This window comes from Tamandua tetradactyla, chromosome 9, assembly GCF_023851605.1.
Source record: "Tamandua tetradactyla isolate mTamTet1 chromosome 9, mTamTet1.pri, whole genome shotgun sequence".
NCBI lineage: Eukaryota > Metazoa > Chordata > Mammalia > Pilosa > Myrmecophagidae > Tamandua > Tamandua tetradactyla.
This window is the reverse complement of record NC_135335.1, coordinates 46,379,133-46,402,384: the sequence shown is the minus strand read 5'-3', so window position 1 is coordinate 46,402,384 and position 23,252 is coordinate 46,379,133. Positions and strand designations below refer to the sequence as shown.

The 23,252-nt window shown below is 39.8% G+C and overlaps 1 protein-coding gene across 3 annotated transcripts in view; it reads right to left on the bottom strand.

Annotated features, from left to right (window-relative positions):
• Nucleotides 1-6,049: 6,049 nt before the first annotated feature.
• Nucleotides 6,050-23,252, bottom strand: part of LOC143647080 (uncharacterized) — a 29,450-nt gene continuing 12,247 nt past the window's right edge. For 2 of the 3 annotated variants that reach the window (XM_077116705.1, XM_077116704.1), the window contains 5 exons: nucleotides 17,714-17,799; nucleotides 15,963-16,089; nucleotides 15,141-15,236; nucleotides 14,533-14,621; nucleotides 6,050-14,087 (listed from right to left, as the gene is read on the bottom strand). In XM_077116705.1, coding sequence (XP_076972820.1) covers nucleotides 11,787-14,087; nucleotides 14,533-14,621; nucleotides 15,141-15,236; nucleotides 15,963-16,089; nucleotides 17,714-17,725 — 2,625 coding nt within the window. In that variant the 5' untranslated portion in view covers nucleotides 17,726-17,799 and the 3' untranslated portion in view covers nucleotides 6,050-11,786. The remainder of the gene's footprint in view (nucleotides 14,088-14,532; nucleotides 14,622-15,140; nucleotides 15,237-15,962; nucleotides 16,090-17,713; nucleotides 17,800-23,252) is intronic. The other variant, XM_077116706.1, reaches the window with a different exon arrangement.

Below are 23,252 nucleotides of genomic sequence, written 5' to 3'. Positions count from 1 at the left end.
TACTTTTTTGGAGTTTTGTGGAATTAAAGTGTATAGAGATGTTGGCTGGTTGTTGTTAGAAATGCTGTATACATTGATGACGGAAAGGGATGAGCTGAACACTTTAAATGAGAAGTTTATGCACCATATGACAGATGTAAAACTTTCTATGAATGCCCTGAAGGAAAATCTTATTTCCTGTAGCTGATGATTTGAGATCTTTGAAAATCAGACTCAGACTCTCATTGTTAGGGTAGCAACTTTACAACATACAGTGAAATCTCAAACTTGCATAGTATCTGCCATAAAATGAGGGCCTTTATTGGAAAAGAGATGGATCCTGAAAAATGGGATGGTGCTATATAGATTAATAATGATGGCTGAGGAGAGGTTAAAACCCCAGAAAATGCTGAGTCTTTTCTAGATAACCATATAAGAGTCTGCCTGAGGAGTTGGAGGAATTAACTCTGGAGTGATTAATCCAGTTTCATTGATGAAATTGCAAATGTATGAGCTGAAGCAATTGGTTTGGAAAAGATACTTCTAATACTCTACATGAACCACATCACCACGCCTCATTTCTTCCAGACCTATAACTAGACTAAAGACCGAACAGGCTCAAAAAGGTGAGCTATAAAGTGTCGGCCAAGAGCAGGTATGCCATACTCCAAAGGAACAACAGGAGTTTTCCAATTTATATAGACAGAAATGAAGGGAATATGCATGGCAATGGATTTTAAGGGTGTGGGATAAGCATGGGAGGAATATAAAACTGGATCAGGATAAATTTATTGATATGGGGACATTAAGCAGAGGTTCTGCAATGAATTTTATACTTTGAGTGGTTAGAAAAGCATTAACAGTGTGTTTGGATGATTGGCTGAAACCTGGATCAAAAGGTGGCTGACATTTCCTGAGGTTTAAATGCCAGAACTACTCTGGTATAATGTAGATGAAAGAATCCCATGGCTTACAGAGATTGGAATATTAGAGTGGATTTATCAGGGAAAACCTGCTCATACACCTCAGGAATGTCTACAGAATGCAAATTTTATCAGACTGTGAGAAATAAAGTTGTGAGATTAGCTACATCATCTCTGAAGAGCTCTGTAATCACCCTTTTCTGTATGTCAGATATTACTGTGGGAACTGCTGTCACTAAGCTGGAATCATTAAACACAATGGGGATGATCAGATCCTGAGTTGGTAGAAGTCAGGTGGCAGTATTTAATCACCAAAGACAAGGTGGAAGTGGCTATGATAATGGAAAGCAGACTCAAAGCAGGGGTCAAAATAATCTCACTTGCAGAGACTTGTGTCATTGGCTAATAGACTATGGGGTACCTAGAGTAAAAACAGATGGACAGTCTACTAAATCTTAGTTTGAGATTGTTCTAGTTTACTATCTGCCAGGATGCAATGTAGCAGAAACAGAATGGCTTTCAAAAAGAGAATTTAATATGTTGCATGTTTACAGTTCCAAGGCTACAAAAATGTCCCAATTAAAGCAAGGGTATTAAAAAGTGCATCTAAGACATCCAGGGAAAGATATCTTGATTCAAGAAGACTGATAAAGTTCAGGTTTCTCTCTCAACTGGAAAGGTACATGGTAAACCTGGTGACATCTACTAGAATGCTCTCCAGGCTTCTTGCTTCATGAAGCTCTCCCAGGGGTATTCTTCTTCATCTACAAAGGTTGCTAGCTGGTGGACTCTGTGGTTCCCATCATCCTCTCATAATTCTCTGCTTTGTCAGAATCTCAAGCCTTTTCCAAAATGCTTCTTCTTTTAAAGGATTCCAGTAATAGAATAAAGATCCACCTGGAAATAGGTGTAGTCACATCTCTCTCGAATAAATGATTAATACCCCCAAACTGGGTGAGTCACATATCCATGGAGACAGCCCAACAAGTTTCCAAATTACATTATTAAATAGGGATTAAAAGAAATTATTGCTCTTACAAGACTGACTAGGATTAAAACAGGGCTTTTCTAGGGTACATAAATCCTCTCAAACAGGCTCAGAGCTTTATAAGCAAAAGAATTCTAGGTCAAGTGAACAGGAGTCTAATGAATTACAAAAGCAGAGAGTCACAGGCTCTCAATAAATTTCCATTCTTAAGACAGTTTAAAGATCCAGAGCCTCTTGAATGAGGGTCCCTTTGTGGGAGGACCCTGTTAAACTGCCACAAATTTATACTGTTAATATTCCTCCAAGCCTTCCCCAAAGAAACTTATAGCCTTTTACCAGGGTAACTGCATTGGGGAAAAGGAAATGATTTTATATTTAGGGGATTATTAGACACTGGTTTAGAAGTGACATTAATTTCAGAAGACTCAAAATATCACTCGGGTCTACCAGTCAGAGTGGGGGCTTCTGAAAGTCAGGTGATTGATGAATATTTAGCCCAGGCCCATGTCACAGTCGGCCCAGTGGGTCCCTGGACCTATTATGTAATTATTTCCCCAGTTCCAGAATGCATAGTTGGACTAGATGTACTGAGTAACTAAAGAATCCCCACATTGGCTCTCTGACTCATGGAGTGATGGCCATTACAGTAGGAAAGGGCAAATGGAAGCCAGTAGAAACTGCCCCTACCTAGCAAAATAGTAAATCAGAAGCAATACTTGATTCCTGGAGGGATTGCAGAGATTACTGCCACTCTAGAGGACTTGAAAGATGCAGGGGTGGTGATTTGAACCACATCCCCATTCAACTTACCCATTTGGCTTGTGCCAAAGATGGGTCTTGGAAGATCAGTGGATTATTGCAAACTCAACCAGGTGATGACTCCAATTGCCACTTCTGTTATGAATGTGGTATCATTGTTTGAGCAAATCAGTGCATCCCCTGGTACCTCATATGCAGCTATCCATCAGGCAAACACTTTTTTTCTGAATTGCTGTTAATAAGGACCAACAGAAATAGTTTGCTTTCAACTGGGCAGGTCAGCAATATACTTTCAAATATATTGAAATTTCAAGTATATCCAGCCCTATATCATAATCTTGTCTGCAGGGAGCTTTATCATTTCTCCATCCCACAAGACATCACTTTGGTCCATTATATTGCAGATATCATGTTGATTAGACCTAGTGAGCAACAAGTAGCAACTACTTTAGACATATTTGTAAGGCATTTGCATGTCAGAGGATGGGAGATAAATCTAACAAAATACAGGGGCCTTCAACCTCAGTGAAATTTCTAGATGTCCAGTGGTGTGGGGTCATGTTGAAATATCCTTCTAAGGTGAAGGGTAATTTGCTGCAACTGGCCCCTCCTACAATCCTTTTGGGAAACAGCTTTTGGTATGCTACTGGGCCTTAGTAGAGACTCAACGCTTAACCACCAAGTTACCGTAAGACCTGGGTTGCCTATCTTGAGGTGGGTGTTGTCTGACCCACCAGGCCATAAAGCTGGGCATGTGCAGCAGCACTCCATCACAAAATGGAAATTGCATATATTAGATAGAACCAGAGCAGGTTCTTGATGGCACAAGTAGGTTACATGAGAAATTGGCCCAACCATCCATGGTCTGAACACCTGCTACATTACCTTCTTTACCAGACCACAGCTATGGACTGTTGGGTAGGACCTAATAATGAGTTGACTGAGGAAGAGAAAACTCTGTCCTGGTCTACAAATCGTTCTGTACAATATGCAGGTACCACCTGAAAGTGAACACCTGCAGCATTACAATCCCTTTCTGGGGGTCCCTGATGGACAGTGATGAGAAGAAATCATCCCAGTGCGCAGAAATTCAAGCTGTGCACCTGGTTGTTCATTTTGCTTGAAGGAGAACTGGCCAGAGGTGCATTTGTATACTGACTCAGGGCTGTTGCTAATGGTTTGGCTAGATGACCAGGGAATTGGAAAGAGCATGATTGGAAAATGGTGACAAAGAGGTCTGGGGAAGAGGTATATGGACAGTCTTTTCTCAGTGGGCTAAAACCATGAAGATATTTGTGTCCCAAGTGAATGCACACCAGAGGGTGACTTCAGCAGAGGAAGGTTTTAATTATATAGTGGATAAGGTGACCAGGTCTGTGAATACCAGTCAGCATCTTTCCCCAGCAACTCGTTTTTGCCCATTGGGCTCATAAGCAAAGTGGTCATGGTGATAGAGATGGAGGTTATGCATGGGCTCAGTGACACAGACGTCCACTAATCAAGGCTGACCTGGCTACAGGCACTGCTGAGTGCCCAATCTGCCCACAGCACAGACCCACACTCAGCTCCAGATACGGCACCATTCCCTGAGGTGATCAGCTGACCATGTATGGTGGCAGGTTGATTACATTGGAGCACTTCAATCATGGAAAGGGCAGTGATTTGTTCAATTGGGTTAGACACATACTCTGGATATGGGTTTGCTTTCCCTGCACTCAATTCTTCTGCCAAAACTACCATCCAAGGACTTACAGAATGCCTTATACATTGTCATGGTATTTCACACAGCATTGCTTCTGATCAAGGAACCCAATTTACAGCAAATGAAGTGTGGGAATGCACATATGCTCATAGAATTCTCTGGTCTTGCTATGTTCCCCATTATCCAAAGGCAGCTGGATTGATAGAATGGTGGAATGGCCTTTTGAAAACTCATCTATGGTGCCAATTAGGTGACAATACCTTGCAGGGTTGGGGTGATGTTCTGCGGGAGGCTGTGTATGCTCTCAATCAGCATCCACAGAACGCTAGTGTTTCTCCCATAGCCAGAATCCATGGGTCCAGAAAACAAGGGGTGGAAATGGGAGTGGCACCACTCACTATTACCCCTAGTGATTCACTAGGAAATTTTTTGCTTCGTATTCCTGTAACATTAAGCTCTGCCGGCCTACAGGTTTTATTTTCAGATGGGGAAGTGCTTTCACTAGGAGAAACAACTGGAATACGATACTACCACCTGCTCACTTTGGGGTACTCATGCCTCTGGATCAACAAGCCAAGAAGAGGATTACCTTACTGGCTGGGGTGATTGACCCTCACTATCAGGAGGAAATTGGACTGTAACTACACAATGGAGGTAAAAGAGTTTTCCTGGAATATAGGAGATCACCTATGTGATCACAGGGCATCTCTTAGTACTACCATGCCCTGTGATTAAAATCAATGGAAAACTGCAACAATCCAATCCACATAGGATTACCAATGGCTCTGAAACTACAGTAATGAAGTTTGGGTCACTCCACCAGGCAAAGAACCAAGACCAGTTGTAGTGCATGCTGAGGGTAAAGAGAACATGGAATGGGTAGTGGAAAGTAGTGATAAATATGAACTATGACCATGTGATCAGTTACAGAAATGAGGACTCTAATGCTATGAATATTTCTTCCATGCTTTGTAATAAGTATCTGTGTATTTATACATCAATCAAATGATTGTTCTCCTCTTTATCCACTTTATAATATGACATAAGCTGGTGTGCTCATGTTATAGTATCTATGTAACATTATATCAAGTTATAAGAGTGAATATTACCAAAGGACTTCACCCTATTATGGAGAAATTTAATGCATTTCCGGTTGTATGAAGGACAGTTGAGTACTGTTAGATGAGGAAACAGTATCTGTTACTGTTTTCTATTTAGAGATTAAGTATGGTTAAGGTGACGTATATAGCTGCCAAGTGGACAAGAGGTAGAATGTCATGGTCAGGATCATGTGTCAACTTGGCCAGGGGGTTGTGCCCTATTGTCTTGTTCAACGAGCGCTGGACTGATTGTTATGAGGACATTTCATGGACTTAAGTCATTATCATGTTGGTGGCATCCATAGCTGACTGCATTTGTAATCAGCTAAGGGGAGTGTGTGCTGCAATGAGTGGTGCTTAATTTTTTTTTTTTTTTTTAAAGAGAGGGAGGAAAGGAAGGAAAGACAGAGAAGGAAGGAAGGATAGAAGGAAGGAAGGGAGGAAGAAAGGGAAACATCTTAAACATTTTCTTGTTTTTATTATATTTTGTTTGTTTGTTTGTTTTTTTACATGGGCTGGGGCCGGGAATCGAACCGAGGTCCTCCGGCATAGCAGGCAAGCACTCTTGCCCGCTGAGCCACCGCGGCCCCCCAGTGGTGCTTAATTTAATCACCAGAAGGCACTTAAGGAAAATTCAGAAGAGACAATCACTCTTCCTGCTTCAGCCAGCCAGACTCTCCTGAGAGTTCATTGAGGACCTTCATTAGAGACGCCAGCACATGGCATGCCCTACAGATCTGGGATTCTTACATCCCCATGGTTGTCCAGCTGGCCTCTTCTGAGACTGTGTTGTGGACATTCATTGGAGCTGCCAGCTCATGACCTGCTGTACAGACCATTGACTCTAGATGCCCATAGCTATGTGAGACACTTTTATAAGTTTCATATTTACAGATATTTCTTGCTGACTCTGTTTTTCTAGTGAACCCTAGCCAATATAGGTTGTTACTGGGAGTGGTTCTTATGAAACAGAATCTTATAAATGGGTTTTTATAATTGCTTTTGTACTGTCTAGACATAAAGGCACTAATGACTCTATTTCCTGTACTCAAAATGGCACTGCTAATCCATGGGGTGAGATGGCAAAAGAGATAGTCAAAATATGACAATTGGATTCTGCTAAGTCTTTGCTTATATGAAGCCAGGCTCTGGGTGATAATGTTTTTGACATTGTTTTAGTTTGCTAGCTGCCAGAATGCAAAATACCAGAAATAGAATGGCTTTTAAAAGGGGGAATTTAATAAGTTGTTAGTTTACAATTCTAAGGCTAAGAAAATTTTTCAATTAAAACAAGTCTATAGAAATGTCCAATCTAAGGCATCCAGGGGTAAGAGACGTTGGTTCAAGAAGGCCAATGAAGTTCAGGGTTTCTCTCTCAAGTGAGGAGGCACATGGCAAACACAGTCGAGGTTTCTCTCTCATCTGGAAAGGCACGTGGTGAACACAGCATCATCTATTAGCATTCTCTTCTGGCTTCCTGTTTCATGAAGCACCCTGGGAGATGTTTTCCTTCTTCATCTCCAAAGGCCGCTGGCTGTTAGACTCTGTTTCTTATAGCTATGTCATTCTGCTCTCTCAGAATCTCTTGCTTTCTTCAAAATGTTTCCCCTTTTATAGGATTTCAGTAAAATAATCAAGACCCAGGTGGGTCTAATCCAGTTTAACAACCACTCTTTATTGAGTCACATCTCCAGGGAGATAATCTAATTATCACCTAATCCAGCTTAACGGGCACCCTTGATTGAATCACATCTCCAGGGAGATAATCTAATTAAAGTTTCAAACATATAGTACTGAATAGGGATTAGAAGAAACAGCTACCCTTGCAAAATGGGGTTACGATTAAAATGTGGCTTTTCTAGGGTACATACATCTTTCAAACTGGCACAGACACCTTTAAAGACCGTGTAATTAAGAGGTATAGAGATGTTGGCTGGTTCTTGCTAGATATACTATATACACTGATGAGGGAAAGGGATGAGCCGAAGGCTTCAAATGAGAAATTTATGCACCATATGACAGGTGCAATAGTTCCTATAAGTGCCCTGAAGGAAATCTTATTTCCTGTAACTGCAGACCTTACGTCACTGAACATCAGACTCAGAGACTCATTGTTAGGGTAACAACTTTAAAACAAACAAATCTCAAGCTTGGATGGTGTCTGTAAACTGAAGGTATTGACTAGAAAGATGGCAATATATGGATTGATACTGATGGCTGTGGAGAGGTTAAATGCCTAGATCATACTGAATCTTTTTAGATAACCCCATAATAGACAGCCCTGAGGACTTGGTCACCCAGCCTCCATCTGAAAGGATTAACCTCACAGTGACAAATACAGTTTCACTGGATGGAACTGTAAATGAATGCCCTGAAGCAACTGGCTTGGAAAAGACACTTCTAATTATTTTCATGACCCACCCAAACCACCCCTCATTTCTTCCAAACCTATAATTAAAGTCCCAAAAGGCCCCAAGAGATGAGGTACAGAGTATTACTCATGAGAAGGTGTACTATACTCGGAAAAAACTGCAGGAATTTTCTAATTCATATAGACAGAAATCAGGGGAATATGTGTGGCAGTGGATTTTAAGAATGTGGGATAAAGGTGGGAGGGATATCAAACTGGATCAGGCTGAATTTATTGATATGGGCACATTAAGCAGAGATTCTGCATTGAATGTTACAACTTGAGGGGTCATAAAAGGCATTAAAAGTTTGTTTGGATGGCTGGCTCAAATATGGATCAAAAGGTGGCTGACATTACCCAAGGGTGAAATGCCAGATATGCTGTGGTATACTGTAGATGACAGAATCCCACAGCTTAGAAAGACTGGAATGTTAGAGTGGATTTATCAGGGAAAGCCTGCAGATATACTCCATGAATGTCCAGAGAATATAGATTTTACCAGACTGTGAGAAACAAATTTGCAAGACTAGCTCCATCATCCCTGAAGAACTCTGTAGTCACCCTTTTTTTGTAGGTCAGATATTACTGTGGGAACTGCTGTCACTGAGCTGGAATCATTAAACACAATGGGGATGATCAGATCCTGAGTTGGTAGAAGTCAGGTGGCAGTATTTAATCACCAAAGACAAGGTGGAAGTGGCTATGATAATGGAAAGCAGACTCAAAGCAGGGATCAAAATAATCTCACTTGTAGAGACTTGTGTCATTGGCTAATAGACCATGGGGTACCTAGAGTAATAACAGATGGACAGTCTATTAAATCTTAGTTTGAGATTGTTCTAGTTTACTATCTGCCAGGATGCAATGTAGCAGAAACAGAATGGCTTTCAAAAGGAGAATTTAATATGTTGCATGTTTACAGTTCCAAGGCCACAAAAATGTCCCAACTAAAGCAAGGGTATTGAAAAGTGCATCTAAGGCATCCAGGGAAAGATATCTTGATTCAAGAAGGCTGATAAAGTTCAGGGCTTCTCTCTCAACTGGAAAGGTATATGGTGAACCTGGTGACATCTACTAGCATGCTCTCCAGGCTTCTTGTTTCATGAAACTCTCCCAGGGGTATTTTTCTTCACCTACAAAGGTTGCTAGCTGGTGGACTCTGTGGTTCCCATCATCCTCTCAGAATTCTCTGCTTTGTCAGAATATCAAGCCTTTTCCAAAATGCTTCTTCTTTTAAAGGATTCCAGTAATGGAATAAAGACCCACTTGGAAATGGGGGGAGCCACATATCTCTCTAATGAAAGATTAAAACCCAAAACTGGGTGAGTCAGATTTCTGTGGAGATAACCCAAGTTTCCAAATTACATTAAAAAGAGATTAAAAGAAATGGTTGCTCTCACAATATTGACTAGGATTAAAACAGGGCTTTTCTAGGGTACATAAATCCTTTCAAATAGGCATAGAGCTTTATAAGCAAAGGAACTCTAGGTCAAATGAACAGAAGTCTACCTTGAATTAAAAAAAAAACAAAACAGGGCGGACCACGGTGGCTCAGCAGGCAAGAATGCTTGCCTGCCATGCCAGAGGACCTGGGTTCGATTCCTGGTGCCTGCCCATGTTAAAAAACAAACAAACAAAAAACAACAACAGCATCACAGTCCATTAAGCAATTTCAAGGCTTGAGACAGTTTACAGACCACAGACCCTTGAATGAAGGGGAGGCGAGGTCCCTAGGGGGAGGACCTTGTTCAACTGTTACAAATTTATACTGTTAATATTCCCCCAAGCCTTCACAAAGTAAACCTATGGTCTTTTACTGGGGTTACTATGCATTGAGGAAAAGGAAATGATCAGATATTTAGGACATTATTAGACACTAGTTCAGAAGTGACATTAATTCCAGGGGAACCAAGATGTCATTCTGGCCCATTAGTCAGAGTGTGGGCTTATGAAGGTCAGGTGATTGGAGGAATTGTAGCCCAGATCAAACTCATAATGGGTCCAATGGGTCCCTGGACCCATTCTGTAATCATTTACCCCGATTAAGAATGCTTAATTGGAATAGCCATACTGAGCACCTGGCAGAATCCCCACACTGGGTCTCTGACTGATGGAATGAGGGCTATTACTGTAGGAAAAACCAAGTAGAAGCCACTAGACCTGCCCCTACCTAGCAAAATAGTACATCAAAAGTACTACCAGATTCCTGGAGGGATTGCAGAGATGAATGCCACTCTTAAGGGCTTGAAGGATAGAGTGGCGGTGATTCCTACCACACCTCCATTCGATTCTATTTGACCTGTGCAAAAAGTAGATGGGTCTTGGAGGAACACAGCTGATTTTCATAAACTCAACCAGGTGGTGACTCCAATTGCAGCTTTTGTTCTGGACCTGGTATCATTGCTTGAGCAAATCAATATATCCCCTCATACTTGGTATGCAGCAGCTGATAAGAGAAATGCTTTTTTGCATAGTTGTCAGTAAGGACCAACAGAAACAGTTTGCTTTCAGCTGGCAAGGTCAGCAATATACTCTCACTATCCTACATCAGGGGTATTCCAACTCTCCAGCCAATTCTCATAATTCATGGTAGCTCTCAGCTTGTGGCTTGCCCCACAGATCTTGGTCTCTTAAATCCCCATGGCTGCAGGCCAGTCTCTTCTGAATGTTCACTGAGGAACTTCATTGGAGTTGCAAGCTCACAGCCTCCCCTACAGACCTTGGACTCTACATCCTCATGGTTACATGTGACACTACATCCTCATGGTTATGTGTGACATTTTTATGTATTTTATAGTTACAGATATTTCCTGCTGATTTCGCTTCTCTAGAGAACCCTAGATAATACAGTAGGGTTTCTCTCCAGTGTGAGTTCTCTCATGTTGTCTGAGGTCAGAAGAATAAATGAAGGCTTTCCCACATTTCACATCCATAGGGTTTCTCTCCAGTGTGAGTTCTCTCATGTTGTCTGAGGGCAGAAGAATAAATGAAGGCTTTCCCACATTTCACATCCATAGGGTTTCTCTCCAGTGTGCATTTTCTCATATTGTCTGAGGGCAGAAGAATATATGAAGGCTTTCCTGCATGTTTCACATGCATGGTGTTTCTCTCCAGTATGAGTCCTCTGACGCTGTATGAGGGCAGAATAAACAAAAGCTTTCCTGCATGTTTCACATACATAGGGTTTCTCTCCAATGTGTGCTCCCTCACACACTGTAAGATGAGAATGTTGACTGAAGGTTTTCCCACATGTATGACATTCATAGTGTTTCTATCCAGTGTGACTTCTCTCGTTCTCTGAGAACAGTGGAATAAAGGAAGACTTTCCCACATGTATTGCATTCATATGGCTTTACTACAAAGTGCATTTTCTCATGTTGTCAAGGAATAGAACATCAAATGAAGGTTTTCCCACATGCACAGCATTTATAGGGTTTCTCTACAGTGTGAGTTTCCTCACATTCTTGAAGTACTGAATATTGACTTAAGACTTTCCCACATTGATTACATATATAGGGTTTCTCTCCAGTGTGATTTCTCTCATGCCTTTTAAGGTAAGAATTTTTTACTGAATGACTTTCCACATGTATGGCATTTATGGGGTTGTTTTTCTCCAGTGTGAGTTCTCTCATGTTGTTTAAGATAAGAACATTGAATGAAGGCTTTCTCACATGTATGACATTTGTACGGTTCCTCTCTGTGAGTTCTCTCATGTTGTCTAAGATTAGAACATCCACTCAAGGCCTTCCCATATGTTTGGCATTCTTCGGGTTTCTCTCCCGTTTGAGTTCTCACGTTTTCTAAGAATAGAAAAAAGACTGAAGGCTTCTGCACATGTATGGCATTCAGAGGGTTTCTTTCAAGGTTGTGTTCTCTCATGGGGTCTAAAGCTAGACCATCCGTTGAAGGCTTTCCCACATGTAGCTTACTCATGGGGTTTCTCTTCCCTGTGAGTCCTCTCATGTTTTCTGAGGGTAGAACTAAGACTGAAGGCCTTCCCACATACATGGCATTCATACGATTTCTCTCCTGTGTGAGTTCTCTCATGTTTCTGAGCCTTTGAATATTGACTGAAAGCTTTCCCACATTGGTAACATTCATATGGCTTTTCTCCTGTGTGAGTTCTTTCATGTGTTCTAAGATTAGAACAAGTGCTGAAGGCTTTCCCACATGTATGGCATTCATAAGGTTTCTCTCCAGTGTGAGCTCTCTCATGTCTTTTAAGATGATAATTTTCTCGGAAGGCTTTCCCACATGTATGGCATTCAAAGGGTTTCTCTCCGCTGTGACTTCTCTCATGTTCTTTCAGGTGAGAATTTTGAGTGAAGGCTTTCCCACATGTATGGCATTCATAGGGTTTCTCTCCAGTGTGAGTTCTCTCATGTTTTCTAAAATCAGAAGACTGGCTGAAGGCTTTCCCACATGTATGGCATTCATAGGGTTTCTCTCCAGTGTGTCTTCTCTCATGGTATCTAAGTTGCGAACGTTGACTGAAGGCCTTCCCACATGGATGGCATTCATATGGTTTCTCCCCCATGTGAGCTGTCTCATGTTTCTGAACGTCTGAATACTGACTGAAGGGTTTCACACATCGATAACACTTATATGGTTTTTCTCCTGTGTGAATCCTCTCGTGTTTTCTGAGATTAGAACAAGTACTGAAAGCTTTCCTACATGTATGGCATTCATAGGGTTTCTCTCCAGTGTGAGTTCTCTCGTGTTTTCTAAAATCAGAAGACTGACTGAAGGCTTTCCCACATGTATAGCATTCATAGCGTTTCTCTCCAGTGTGTCTTCTCTCATGGTTTGTAAGTTGGGAACACTGACTGAAGGCTTTCCCACATGCATGGCATTCATATGGTTTCTCTCCCATGTAAGTTGTCTCATGTTTCTGAACCTTTGAAGATTGACTGATGGATTTCCCACATTGATAATATTCACAGGGTTTTTCTTGAATGTGAGTTCTTTCATGTGTTCTGAGTTTAGAACAAATACTGAATGCTTTCCCACATGTATGACATTCATAGGGCTTCTCTCCATTGTGAGCCCTCTCATGTCTTCTAAGTTGATAATTTTGTCTGAAGGCTTTCCCACATGTATGGCATTCAAAGGGTTTCTCTCCATTGTGACTTTTCTCATGTTTTTTTAGGTGAGAATTTTGTGTGAAGGCTTTCCCACATGTATGGCATTCATAGGGTTTCTCTCCAGTGTGAGTTCTCTCATGTTTTCTAAAATCAGAAGACTGACTGAAGGCCTTCCCACATGTATGGCATTCATAGGGTTTTTCTCCAGTGTGTCTTCTCTCATGGTATCTAAGTTGTGACCGTTGACTGAAGGCTTTCCCACATGCATGGCATTCATACGGTTTCTCTTCCATGTGAGTTGTCTCATGTTTCTGAACCTTTGAAGACTGACTGAAGGCTTTTCCACATTGATAACATTCATAAGGTTTTTCTCCCATGTGAGTTCTCTCATGTGTTCTGAGGTTAGAACAAATACTGAAAGCTTTCCCACATGTATGGCATTCATAGGGTTTCTCTCCAGTGTGAGTCCTCTCATGTCTTGTAAGTTGATAAGTTTGTCTGAAGGCTTTCCCACATGTATGGCAATCATAGGATTTCTCTGCAGTGTGACTTCTCTCATGTTTTTTAAGGTGAGAATTCTGAGTGAAGGCCTTCCCACATGTATGGCATTCATAAGGTTTCTCTCCAGTGTGAGTTCTCACATGTTTTCTAAAATCAGAAGATTGACTGAAGGCTTGTCCACATGTATGGCAATCATAGGGTTTCCCTCCAGTGTGTCTTCTCTCATGGTATCTAAGTTGACAACATTCACAGAATGCCTTCCCATAAGTATGGCATCTACAGGGGGTCTCTCCAGTGTGAGTTCTCTCATGGAGTTTAAGGTGGGAAACTCTACTGAATGCTTTCCTACATAAAAGGCATTCATATTGTTTATCTACATTTTGCATTCCATTATAATGTGTCTGTTCAGAGCATGTAAAAAAGGCTTTAGTACTTTGATGGCATTCATAGGATTTACTTCTAGTATGAATCTGATTATGTGGAATAAAAGGTGACTTGTCACCAAGGACTTTTCCAAGTTTGCTTAAATATGGTTTCTTTCTCATGGGAACTAAGGGATGTTGAGTCAATGTGGAGTTGAGAGTGTCATCTTCTTGCAAATAATTACACTGAAAGGAATTCTTTCGAGTGTGAGATATCTGCTTTGGGGAGATGGATGAGAGACTGTCAGACATTTGTCCATATACATACACTTACTTACTTACATAGAAATATTCAACTAGTTTTTAAGTTAAAAACTCTAATTAGAATCTTTCTCATTTTAATTTTATATACACATTATTCATCTTCATGCATGTAGATTTTTCTCTAATATACCATTCTTACTGCAGAGCTATTTGGTCCATTTTAAACTTCAAAATGTTTCAAAATTTAAGTATTTGAATCATGTTTATGCCATCATCTTTTATAAGAACTCACATTTTGCATTCAGTTTCATTTTTTCCTGAAGTCAAATGATTATAGATAATGTTAGATTAGCTTTTAACTACAACATTAATTATAGCTACACAATTGTACTGAATTCCTAATTTATTCAAACCCAAGACATTTATTTGGAAAACTATGGTCCACACCAATGAAGCTTACCAATGACATGATGTCAAAATTGTCTTTCTTGCAGGTAAGTTGCATGAATATCATTTCTTGGCTTTTACAGTCAATTTTCCTGCCTAAAACTATTTTGGGGAAAAACATAATAAATTGTTAGAGTATCATTATAGTAACAAAGTTTGAAAGTCCAAAATGTCTGTACATTTCAAACATTGACACTTGGCTGAGAAAGAATATCAAATTAAGGAATACTCTAGGCAGAAGAAAACACGATAAAACATTAAAAATCAGAGATTTTCAGGATTGAAATATGGCAAAACTAAAAAGAAGTTGGGATGACAGAGAGGTAAAAAGAGAAAATCTTCTAAGAGTAAGACCAGGACAGGGATCATGTGAAAGCTTAATTCCAAAGTACATGAATATTCCTTTCCAAATCCAAAGACACTTGAATAGAGCTTGATACATTTATTATATAAATGTACATATCATACATCTTTATATGGTAAGAAAATTTCACCAATATTCTCATCTATATTTCAGAAACAATGGCTCACATAAGGTAATCCGAAATTGATATTTCAAAGGACATACTCATTTATTCATGAGGCCCCTCAACTACTGATGCATGGGTTCCTAGAACTTACCTAGATTCTGCTTTTGGAGAAACTCCATTTCTTCTCTCCACGCTGTTTCTCCTTGTGCCAATTGGGAAAATACATCTGATTTGCAAACCAGACATCCTGTTTGTAGGGAAAAAGATAACGGGAGTTTGAATTAAGTGTTAATAATGCATTCTCATGTCCACAGTAGAAAAAGGAAAGCATGAAAGGACAGTAAGGCAAAAATATTTTGAATACAGAACACTAATACTTTACCAACAAGGGCTAACTTGTGACCATGTTTTGCATTGCAATGGGGACTTCTGTTTGCTATTGCCCATGCACAACTTGAAAGAAACACTGCAGAAGCCTCCATATTCTAAATGGGGAGAAATTCTGTTTCCACAGTTGATTATATTTAAGAAAATTATCCAGTAAGAATAAACTGTACTAAAACAAGCTAAATTCCAAGTGGGAAATGATAAATGCATTGTTTTTATTATTGTGTAATTATTTTAAAATGTATAGTGCCTTATTTAGCCTTTCCAAAATTATAAATTAACTTCCCATCATTGCTCTGAGTGCTGAAGACAGATTCAAGAAAGACATTTGTTGTGGTCAAGAATTTTAAATTCTATGGGGTGAACAAGATGTAAGTTAAAAGAAAACATTGCATTGAGGTGGCTGAATGTACATATAATATAGAGAATATAAAAAGGTTATATAAAACAATATAGAGAAGCTGACCTAGGTACTTGAAAAAAAGAAATACAAGATGATATATGATAGATGTGATAAACAAGTAGACATTAGATAGATTAGGTAGATGACTGAAAAATACTGGTGATAAATTTCTCACAGACTCACCAACTGAAACCAGATGATTGATAGTCTCCAGTATCACTTCTCTGAACATCTTTCTTTGGGATGTTTCTAGCAATGCCCATTCTTCATGAGTGAAGTCCACAGCTACATCTTTGAAGGTCATTAACTCCTAATATATCACAGAAATTTTCATTCACACAAAGCCATCTTTAACACAATTCTGAATGTGATGCTCAAAATGACATCTCTGAGGAAGCAGAGATTGTGCATATGTAAAGCAGAAATGTATTTGGAGTTCCAGTAAGGTCAAGCTCAATGCTCAACTGGTGTCTGCCTTTCGGATACACTCACAGACACATAGACATTCTGAATACATACAACTCCACTGTCAAGGAATACTACATGACATAGTGTGATATATATACATCTGAAAATTCTTCTAATACACTTGTAATCATGACTTCTTCATACTGAATATAATACTTGCTCTACAGTATCTGTGAAATAAATGACCTTTTCCATCAATTTCAGGTAAATCTACCGACTCATCATAAGGCAAGAAATATTCACGATTATGAATAGTTTAAAAATGACTAGTGTTGACTTACTCCCATAAATAAGTGACCTCACTTTCCTCACTTATAACACTGTTTAATGTATATTATGCATTTGTACAGACCCAATGTACTACTGTGTGAAGTGCTTTCTTATCAAAAGTCAATTCATTGGTCTCTTATTTATTAATGTGGCAGGGAATGTTGAAGTAATATGTAGAATTCTGCAGAAATGAACAGGATTTCATCGAGAATTCTGAATCAGTAAGTGCTATCTCCCTAATTCTAAATAACCCAGTTGTTCGGGACAATGTTAAACACAGTGAATGCAGGATCACACGTCAGGGACCATTGAGACAGCTGTACTGAACGATGGCCCTAATACGACCATTTCTGTGGTAGAATACCTCCAATCTCAACATTTTATCAGTCCCATAATGCTAGATTTCATTTTCCCTCATATCTTCAACTTATCTGTATGTTCAAGATTAAAAGACAGCCCTTTGTTGCTTCTGGTCTCTTCAAGTCTTGAAAAATTTTCAGAAACCAATAGTTTTAATTCCACATAAGGGAACAATACTTCTCATATATTGTATCCATTTATATAAATTGAATATCCATCTATATAAATTGAACAGTTAATTTACAAAAATTAAAGTTGGGAAATTGGGAACAATATTTGTCAGGTAAATTTTAATTTTTATTTAAGTATTTAAAAATGTGCAAATATATTTTATCAAGACTTTATTCCTTTTATTTCCTTCTTTGGTGCTCTGGTTAAAAATACCGACTTACACCCCAGCATGTGTAAAGCTGGATTAACTGAATGTACCTGGAGAAACATCAGTATCCCCACTGACTGTTAACTTCTGCTTTTATTAATTTCTATCACCTATGTTCCCTGCTTTCCTAAGCCAACCTGGCATTGATATGATCCATGAGGGCATTATTTCTCTAAAGAGGCCATGAGTTGAGTGAGAATACAAAAACATCTCTCTTCTCGTAAAGTAGTACAGAAACTGATTGAAGCCTGGAACAAACTACTGTAATACTGGAAAGGAGTTTACTTATTGATGAGCCCCAAATGTACTGTAACTATTCTACAGTCTAGATAAACTAAAATGAAGCTCAGATCCTTGAACAGCCATGAATGGATTCTGAATGTTTATGCAACTAGTAGAAACCTCCCCAACTTCTAGTAACAGTGGAATAACTTCAATTGAAGAATTTCCTACTCACTTGTGATTGCATTGTCAATAAGTCAGATGACAACTTTCTTCCTTTGGATTTTCACTCACAACAGAACAAGCAGTAGGTAAGCAAACCTGAGAAGAGATAGAACCATTTAAGTTCAAGACTTGACCACAAATCTGGACTCATCTGTCATGAATCTCAATCCCTTCACCTGGGAGTTTACCCAGTCCAATCAACAAGAATATGAAGTGTGTTCCAAGGGAAATAGGGGGAGGTTTCTGTTCTTGCTCCATCAGCACATAGGAGGCCTTGGTTTCTCTAGTAAATTCTGAAGCTATGAATACCTTCATTTTACAGATAAAGACATAAAAATCACTGAATTTTATGTATTAACTCATCATGTTCAGAGACTTTTAATTCCCTCCCTGATTCTAAAACATAGGATTCCCGATACATGTCTTATCGGGAATTAAGTTTCCACCATTAGAGAAAGCCATTTAGCATTCCTCACATTTAATTATGCTTGGTTGATGCACTAGTCCTGGTTCTCCAATATCCATTCCTGCCCTATGGACTCTCCATCCCTCCCTGCTCTAACCTGCTCCTGCCATCCTGGGTACACTTGCTCTAAATCATCTTGACTCTTCCAAATATGACATATAACAATTTATGACCCTCAACACTAAGTTCTAGATCTCAAGCCAATTGGTTTTGATAGCAATCAAGAAACTGATACTTAATTTTGGGATAGATATTTTCAAGGTCATGATCAATTTGGAGCATCAATGACCACTGCAATGCAAACTTAACCATAAAAGTCTCCTGTATCAGAGAATGGCAGAAGTATATGGGTCATAATGTCACAGTCATGTCCCACAATCATTATGGTATTTGAAGGCCCAGAAAATACAGAATGAAGAGATTTGGGTGAAAATCTTTTTGCTCATTGTGCTATTTCTGTGAAGCATTTTCATGCATTAATCATCATCAGCTGTGACATCTTATTTTTCAATATTTATATACGTGAACTGATTGTAAATTCTCTAAAACATCATTAATAATTATATGCATTTCTTGTACAAATAATGATAATGTGTCATAAACCAGAGGTAGGATTAACTTATTCATTTTCTATTGGGGAAAAAAGGTTGTATTAAATATATTTGGAGAATTACCTGTTTTTCCAAAGTTTCATCCTCATACTAACCCTGATGATAAAGGTCAATTTACTCCATGAATTTCCTAAGAACAATATTTATGAGGTATATTTCAGTATTTACCCCATCAGATAATAAACACCAGAGCACAGCTAAATGCTATAGAGTCTATTCATTTTATTTAAACAATAAATTATAAATTAAGGCACTCCAATATTGAGTATGTAGAATTCCTCACATGTAATTTCTCTGGCTTGATTATCAAACTGGCAGATGAGGACTTTCTACTTCCATTAGATTTATAGCTAATTATCTGCCTTGTACATTACTGCATCTAACAAAGCACAGCACTAAGCTATTGCTTTAGGGTGAAATGCAGAGTCACGACTCCTAGCACTGTTAGATATATCCTGATATCTGAATCATTCTTCCACATTCTATAATTATTTCAAGTCCCATACTTTTGAATCTCACACATGCTCACATTTCTTTCAGTAGACAGGATTAAACTCATACAAATCAGATGAATGATGTAGTTTGACAAATCCCCTCAGTTTAGCACCAAAACCTCTGTAACTATTTCTGCATACATACCTATTAATTATTCTTTCTTTCTCATTAAATGGGTAAATTTCCCCTGATTGAATTCCTGTCTTTCCTATCTTTTTAGAAACCATATTAGTAATTGTCATGGTCAGGTTCATGTATCAACTTGGTGGTGCTCAGTTGTCTGATTGGGCAAGTGCTGGCCTGTCTGTGGCTATGAGGACATTTCATGGACTTAAATCATGATCATGTTGGCTGCATACACAGCTGATTGCTTTTGTAATCAGCTAAGGGGAGTGTCTTCTGGAATAAGTGATGTTTAAGCTAATTGCCAGAAGGGTATTAAGGAAGATTGAGAACGGACAGTAACTCTGTTTCAAGCCAGTCACTTTCTCCTGAGAGATCACTGAGGACCTCCATCAGAGCCAGCTTGTGGCCAGCCCTTGAGAGCTTGGACCCTTACATCCCCATGGTTGCCCAGACAAACTCTCCTTAGAGTTTGTTGAGGACCTTCATCAGAGCTTCCAGTTTGCAGTCTACCCTACAGACTTTGGACTCTACATCCCTACAGTTACATGAGACCCTTTCATAAATTTTATTTTATGGATATCTCCTGCTGATTCCATTTGTCTAGAGAACCATAACTAATACACCTTGGTAAGGGGAGTGGCTCTTATGAAACAGAATCTTAAAATGGATTTTTATGATTGGTTTTCTACTCTGACTGGACTAAAAGGCACTAAAGACTCTGTTTCCCATCATCAGAACGAAACTGCCAATCCATGGGGTGAGCTGGCAAGAGATAGTCAAAATATCACCATTGGATTCTTCTAAAGTTTTGCTTATATGAAGCCAAATGCTGGGGGATAATGTTTTTAACAAATTTACAGAGTTTGTGGAAATAGGATGTATAGAGATGTTGGCTGGTTGTTGTTAGATATGCCATATACACTGAAGAGTGAAAGGGATGGGATGAAGGCTTCAAGGGAGAAGCTTACGTGCCATATGACAGATGTAAAAGTTTCTATGTGTGCCCTGAAGGGAAATTTTATCTCCTGTAGCTACAGACTTGAGATCTCTGAAAATCAGGCTCAGAGTCTCATTGTTAGAACAGCAAGTTTACAACATAAACTGAAATCTCAATCTTGTCTGGTGTCTGCCATTAAAGTGAAGGCATTGACTGGAAAGGAGTGGGACACTGAAAACTGGGATAGTGACATACAGATTGATGATGATGGTGGTGGAGAGGTTGAAACCCTAGATGGTGCTGAGACTGCAGATAACCCCATAATCGTCTGCACTGAGGACATAGCTGCTCTACCTCCAGACTGCCCTGAGTAGATGGCTACTGTACCTCCTCCTGAAGGGATTAACCCTGGAGTGATTGATCCTGTTTCAGCAGATGAAACTGAAAATGAATGCCCTGAGGCAATTGGCCTAGAAAATATTTCTCTTTCCATGACCCATTCACACCACCAATGATTTCTTCCAGACCTGTAACTAGACTAAAGTCCTAACAGGCCCAAAAGCTGAGGTACAAAGCGTCACCCATGAGGAGGTATGTTATACTCCAAAAAAACTGCAGTTTTCCAATTTATATTTCCAGAAATCAGAGGAATATATGTGGCAATGAATTTTAAAAGTGTGCAATAAGGGTGGGAAGAACATAAAGCTGGATCAGGCCAAATTTATTGATATGGGCACACGAAGCAGAGATTCTGCATTTAATATTATAGCTCAAGGGGTTAGAAAAGGCATTACCAGTTCATTTGAATGGTTGGCCAAAACCTGGATCATTACCTGAGGTTGAAATGCCAGAATAGCCCTGGTATAATATAGATGAGGGGATACAATGACTTAGAGAGACTGGAATGTTAGAGTGGATTTATCATGGAAAGCCTGCTCATACACACCAGGAATGTTTGGAGAATGCAACTGCTACCAGAACTGTGACAAATAAATTCGTGACACTAGCTCTATCACCCCTGAAGAGCTCTGTAGCTGCTCTTCTCTATAGGTCAGATATTACTATAGGAACTGCTGTCCCTGAGCTAGAATTCTTAAACACAATGGGAATGAGCAGATCCCAAGTTGGCAGAAGCCAGGTGGCCACACTTAATTGCCAAAGATTAGGTGGACGTGGCTATCATAATGTACAGAAGACTCAAAACAGGAGTCAAAATCTCACAGAGACTTGTGACATTGGCTAGTTGATCATGGGGTACCGAGAAGTACAACAGATGGGCTGTCTACTAAATTCCTGTTTGAGCCGTTTAAGCAAAAGACTTCTAGGTCAAGTGAACAGAAGTCTAACTTGAATTACAAATACAGAGAGTCATGGCCCCTTAATCAATTTCTAGAATTGAGACAGTTTACAGACCTACAGCCCCTTGAATGAGGGTAGGCCAGTTTCCTTTGGGGGAGGACCCTGTTACATTGCTACAAATTTATACTGTTAGTCTTCCTCCACGCCTTCCCCACGCAGACCTACGGTCTTTTACCAGGGTAACTGTGTATTGGGGAAAAGGAACTGATGAAATATTTCAGGGGATTATTAGACACTGGTTCAGAAGTAACATTAATTTCAGGGAACCCAAAACATCATCCTAGCCCACCAATCAGAGTGGGGGTTTATGGAAGTCAGGTGATCGATGGAGTTTTACCTCAGGTCCATCTCACAATTGGTGCAGTGGGTCCCCAGACCCATTCTGCAGTTATTTCCCCAGTTCCAGAACACATAATTGGACTAGACATACTGAGCAAGTGGCAGAATTCCCATACTTATTCTCTAACTCATGGAGTGAAGTCAATTATAGTAGGAAAGGTCACTGGGACTATTCCTACCCAGCAAAATAGTGATGAGAAGCAATATGAGATTCCTGGAGGGATTGCAGAGATTATCACCACTCTTAAGGGCTTGAGGGATGCCAGGGTGGTAATTCCCACCACATCTCCATTCAGCTCTGTAGGACCTGTGCAGAAAACAGATGGGTCTTGGAGGATCATGGTGGATTACTGTAAGCTCAAATCAGGTACTAACTCGAACTGCCACTCTGTTATGGATGTGGGATCACTGCTTGTGCAAACTAATACATCCCCTGATAACTGGTATGCAGCTATTGATCCGCAAATGATTTTTTTCTCAACTGCTGTTATAAGGACCACCAGAAAACAATTTGCTTTCCACTGGCAAGGTCAGCAATACACTTTCACTATCCTACCTCGGGGTATATCAACTATCCAGCCCTATGTCATAATCTTGTCCACAGAGACTCTGATCATTTCTCCCTCCCACAAAACATCACACTGGTCTATTATATTGATGATATCATGTTGATTGGACCAGATGAGCAAGAAGTAGCAACTACTCTACATTTATTGGTAAGGCATTTGCATGTCCGAGGATGGGAGGTGAAGCCAACAAAAATACAGGGGCCTTCCACCTCAGTGAAATTTCTACATGTCCAGTGGTGTGGGGCAAGTCAAGACATCCCTTCTGAGGTGAAGGATGAGTTGCTGCAATTGGCACCTCCTATGACCAAAGAAAAGGTCATACCTAGTTGGTCTATTTGGATTTTGGCAATAACATATTTCTCATCTGGGTATTCTGCTCCAGCCCATTTATCACATGATGAGAAAAGCAGCTAATTTTGAGTGGGGACCTGAACAAGAGGAGGCTCTGAAACAGGTCAAGCCTGCTGTACAAGCTGCTTTGCCACTTGAACCACATCATCTAGCAGATCCAACGGTGTTAGAAGTGCCAGTAACAAGTACAGATGCTACCTGGAGACTTTAGCAGGCCCCTATAAGAGAATCACAATGCAAACCCTTAGGAATTTGGAGCAAAGCCTTACCATTTGCTGTAGATAACTATTATCCTT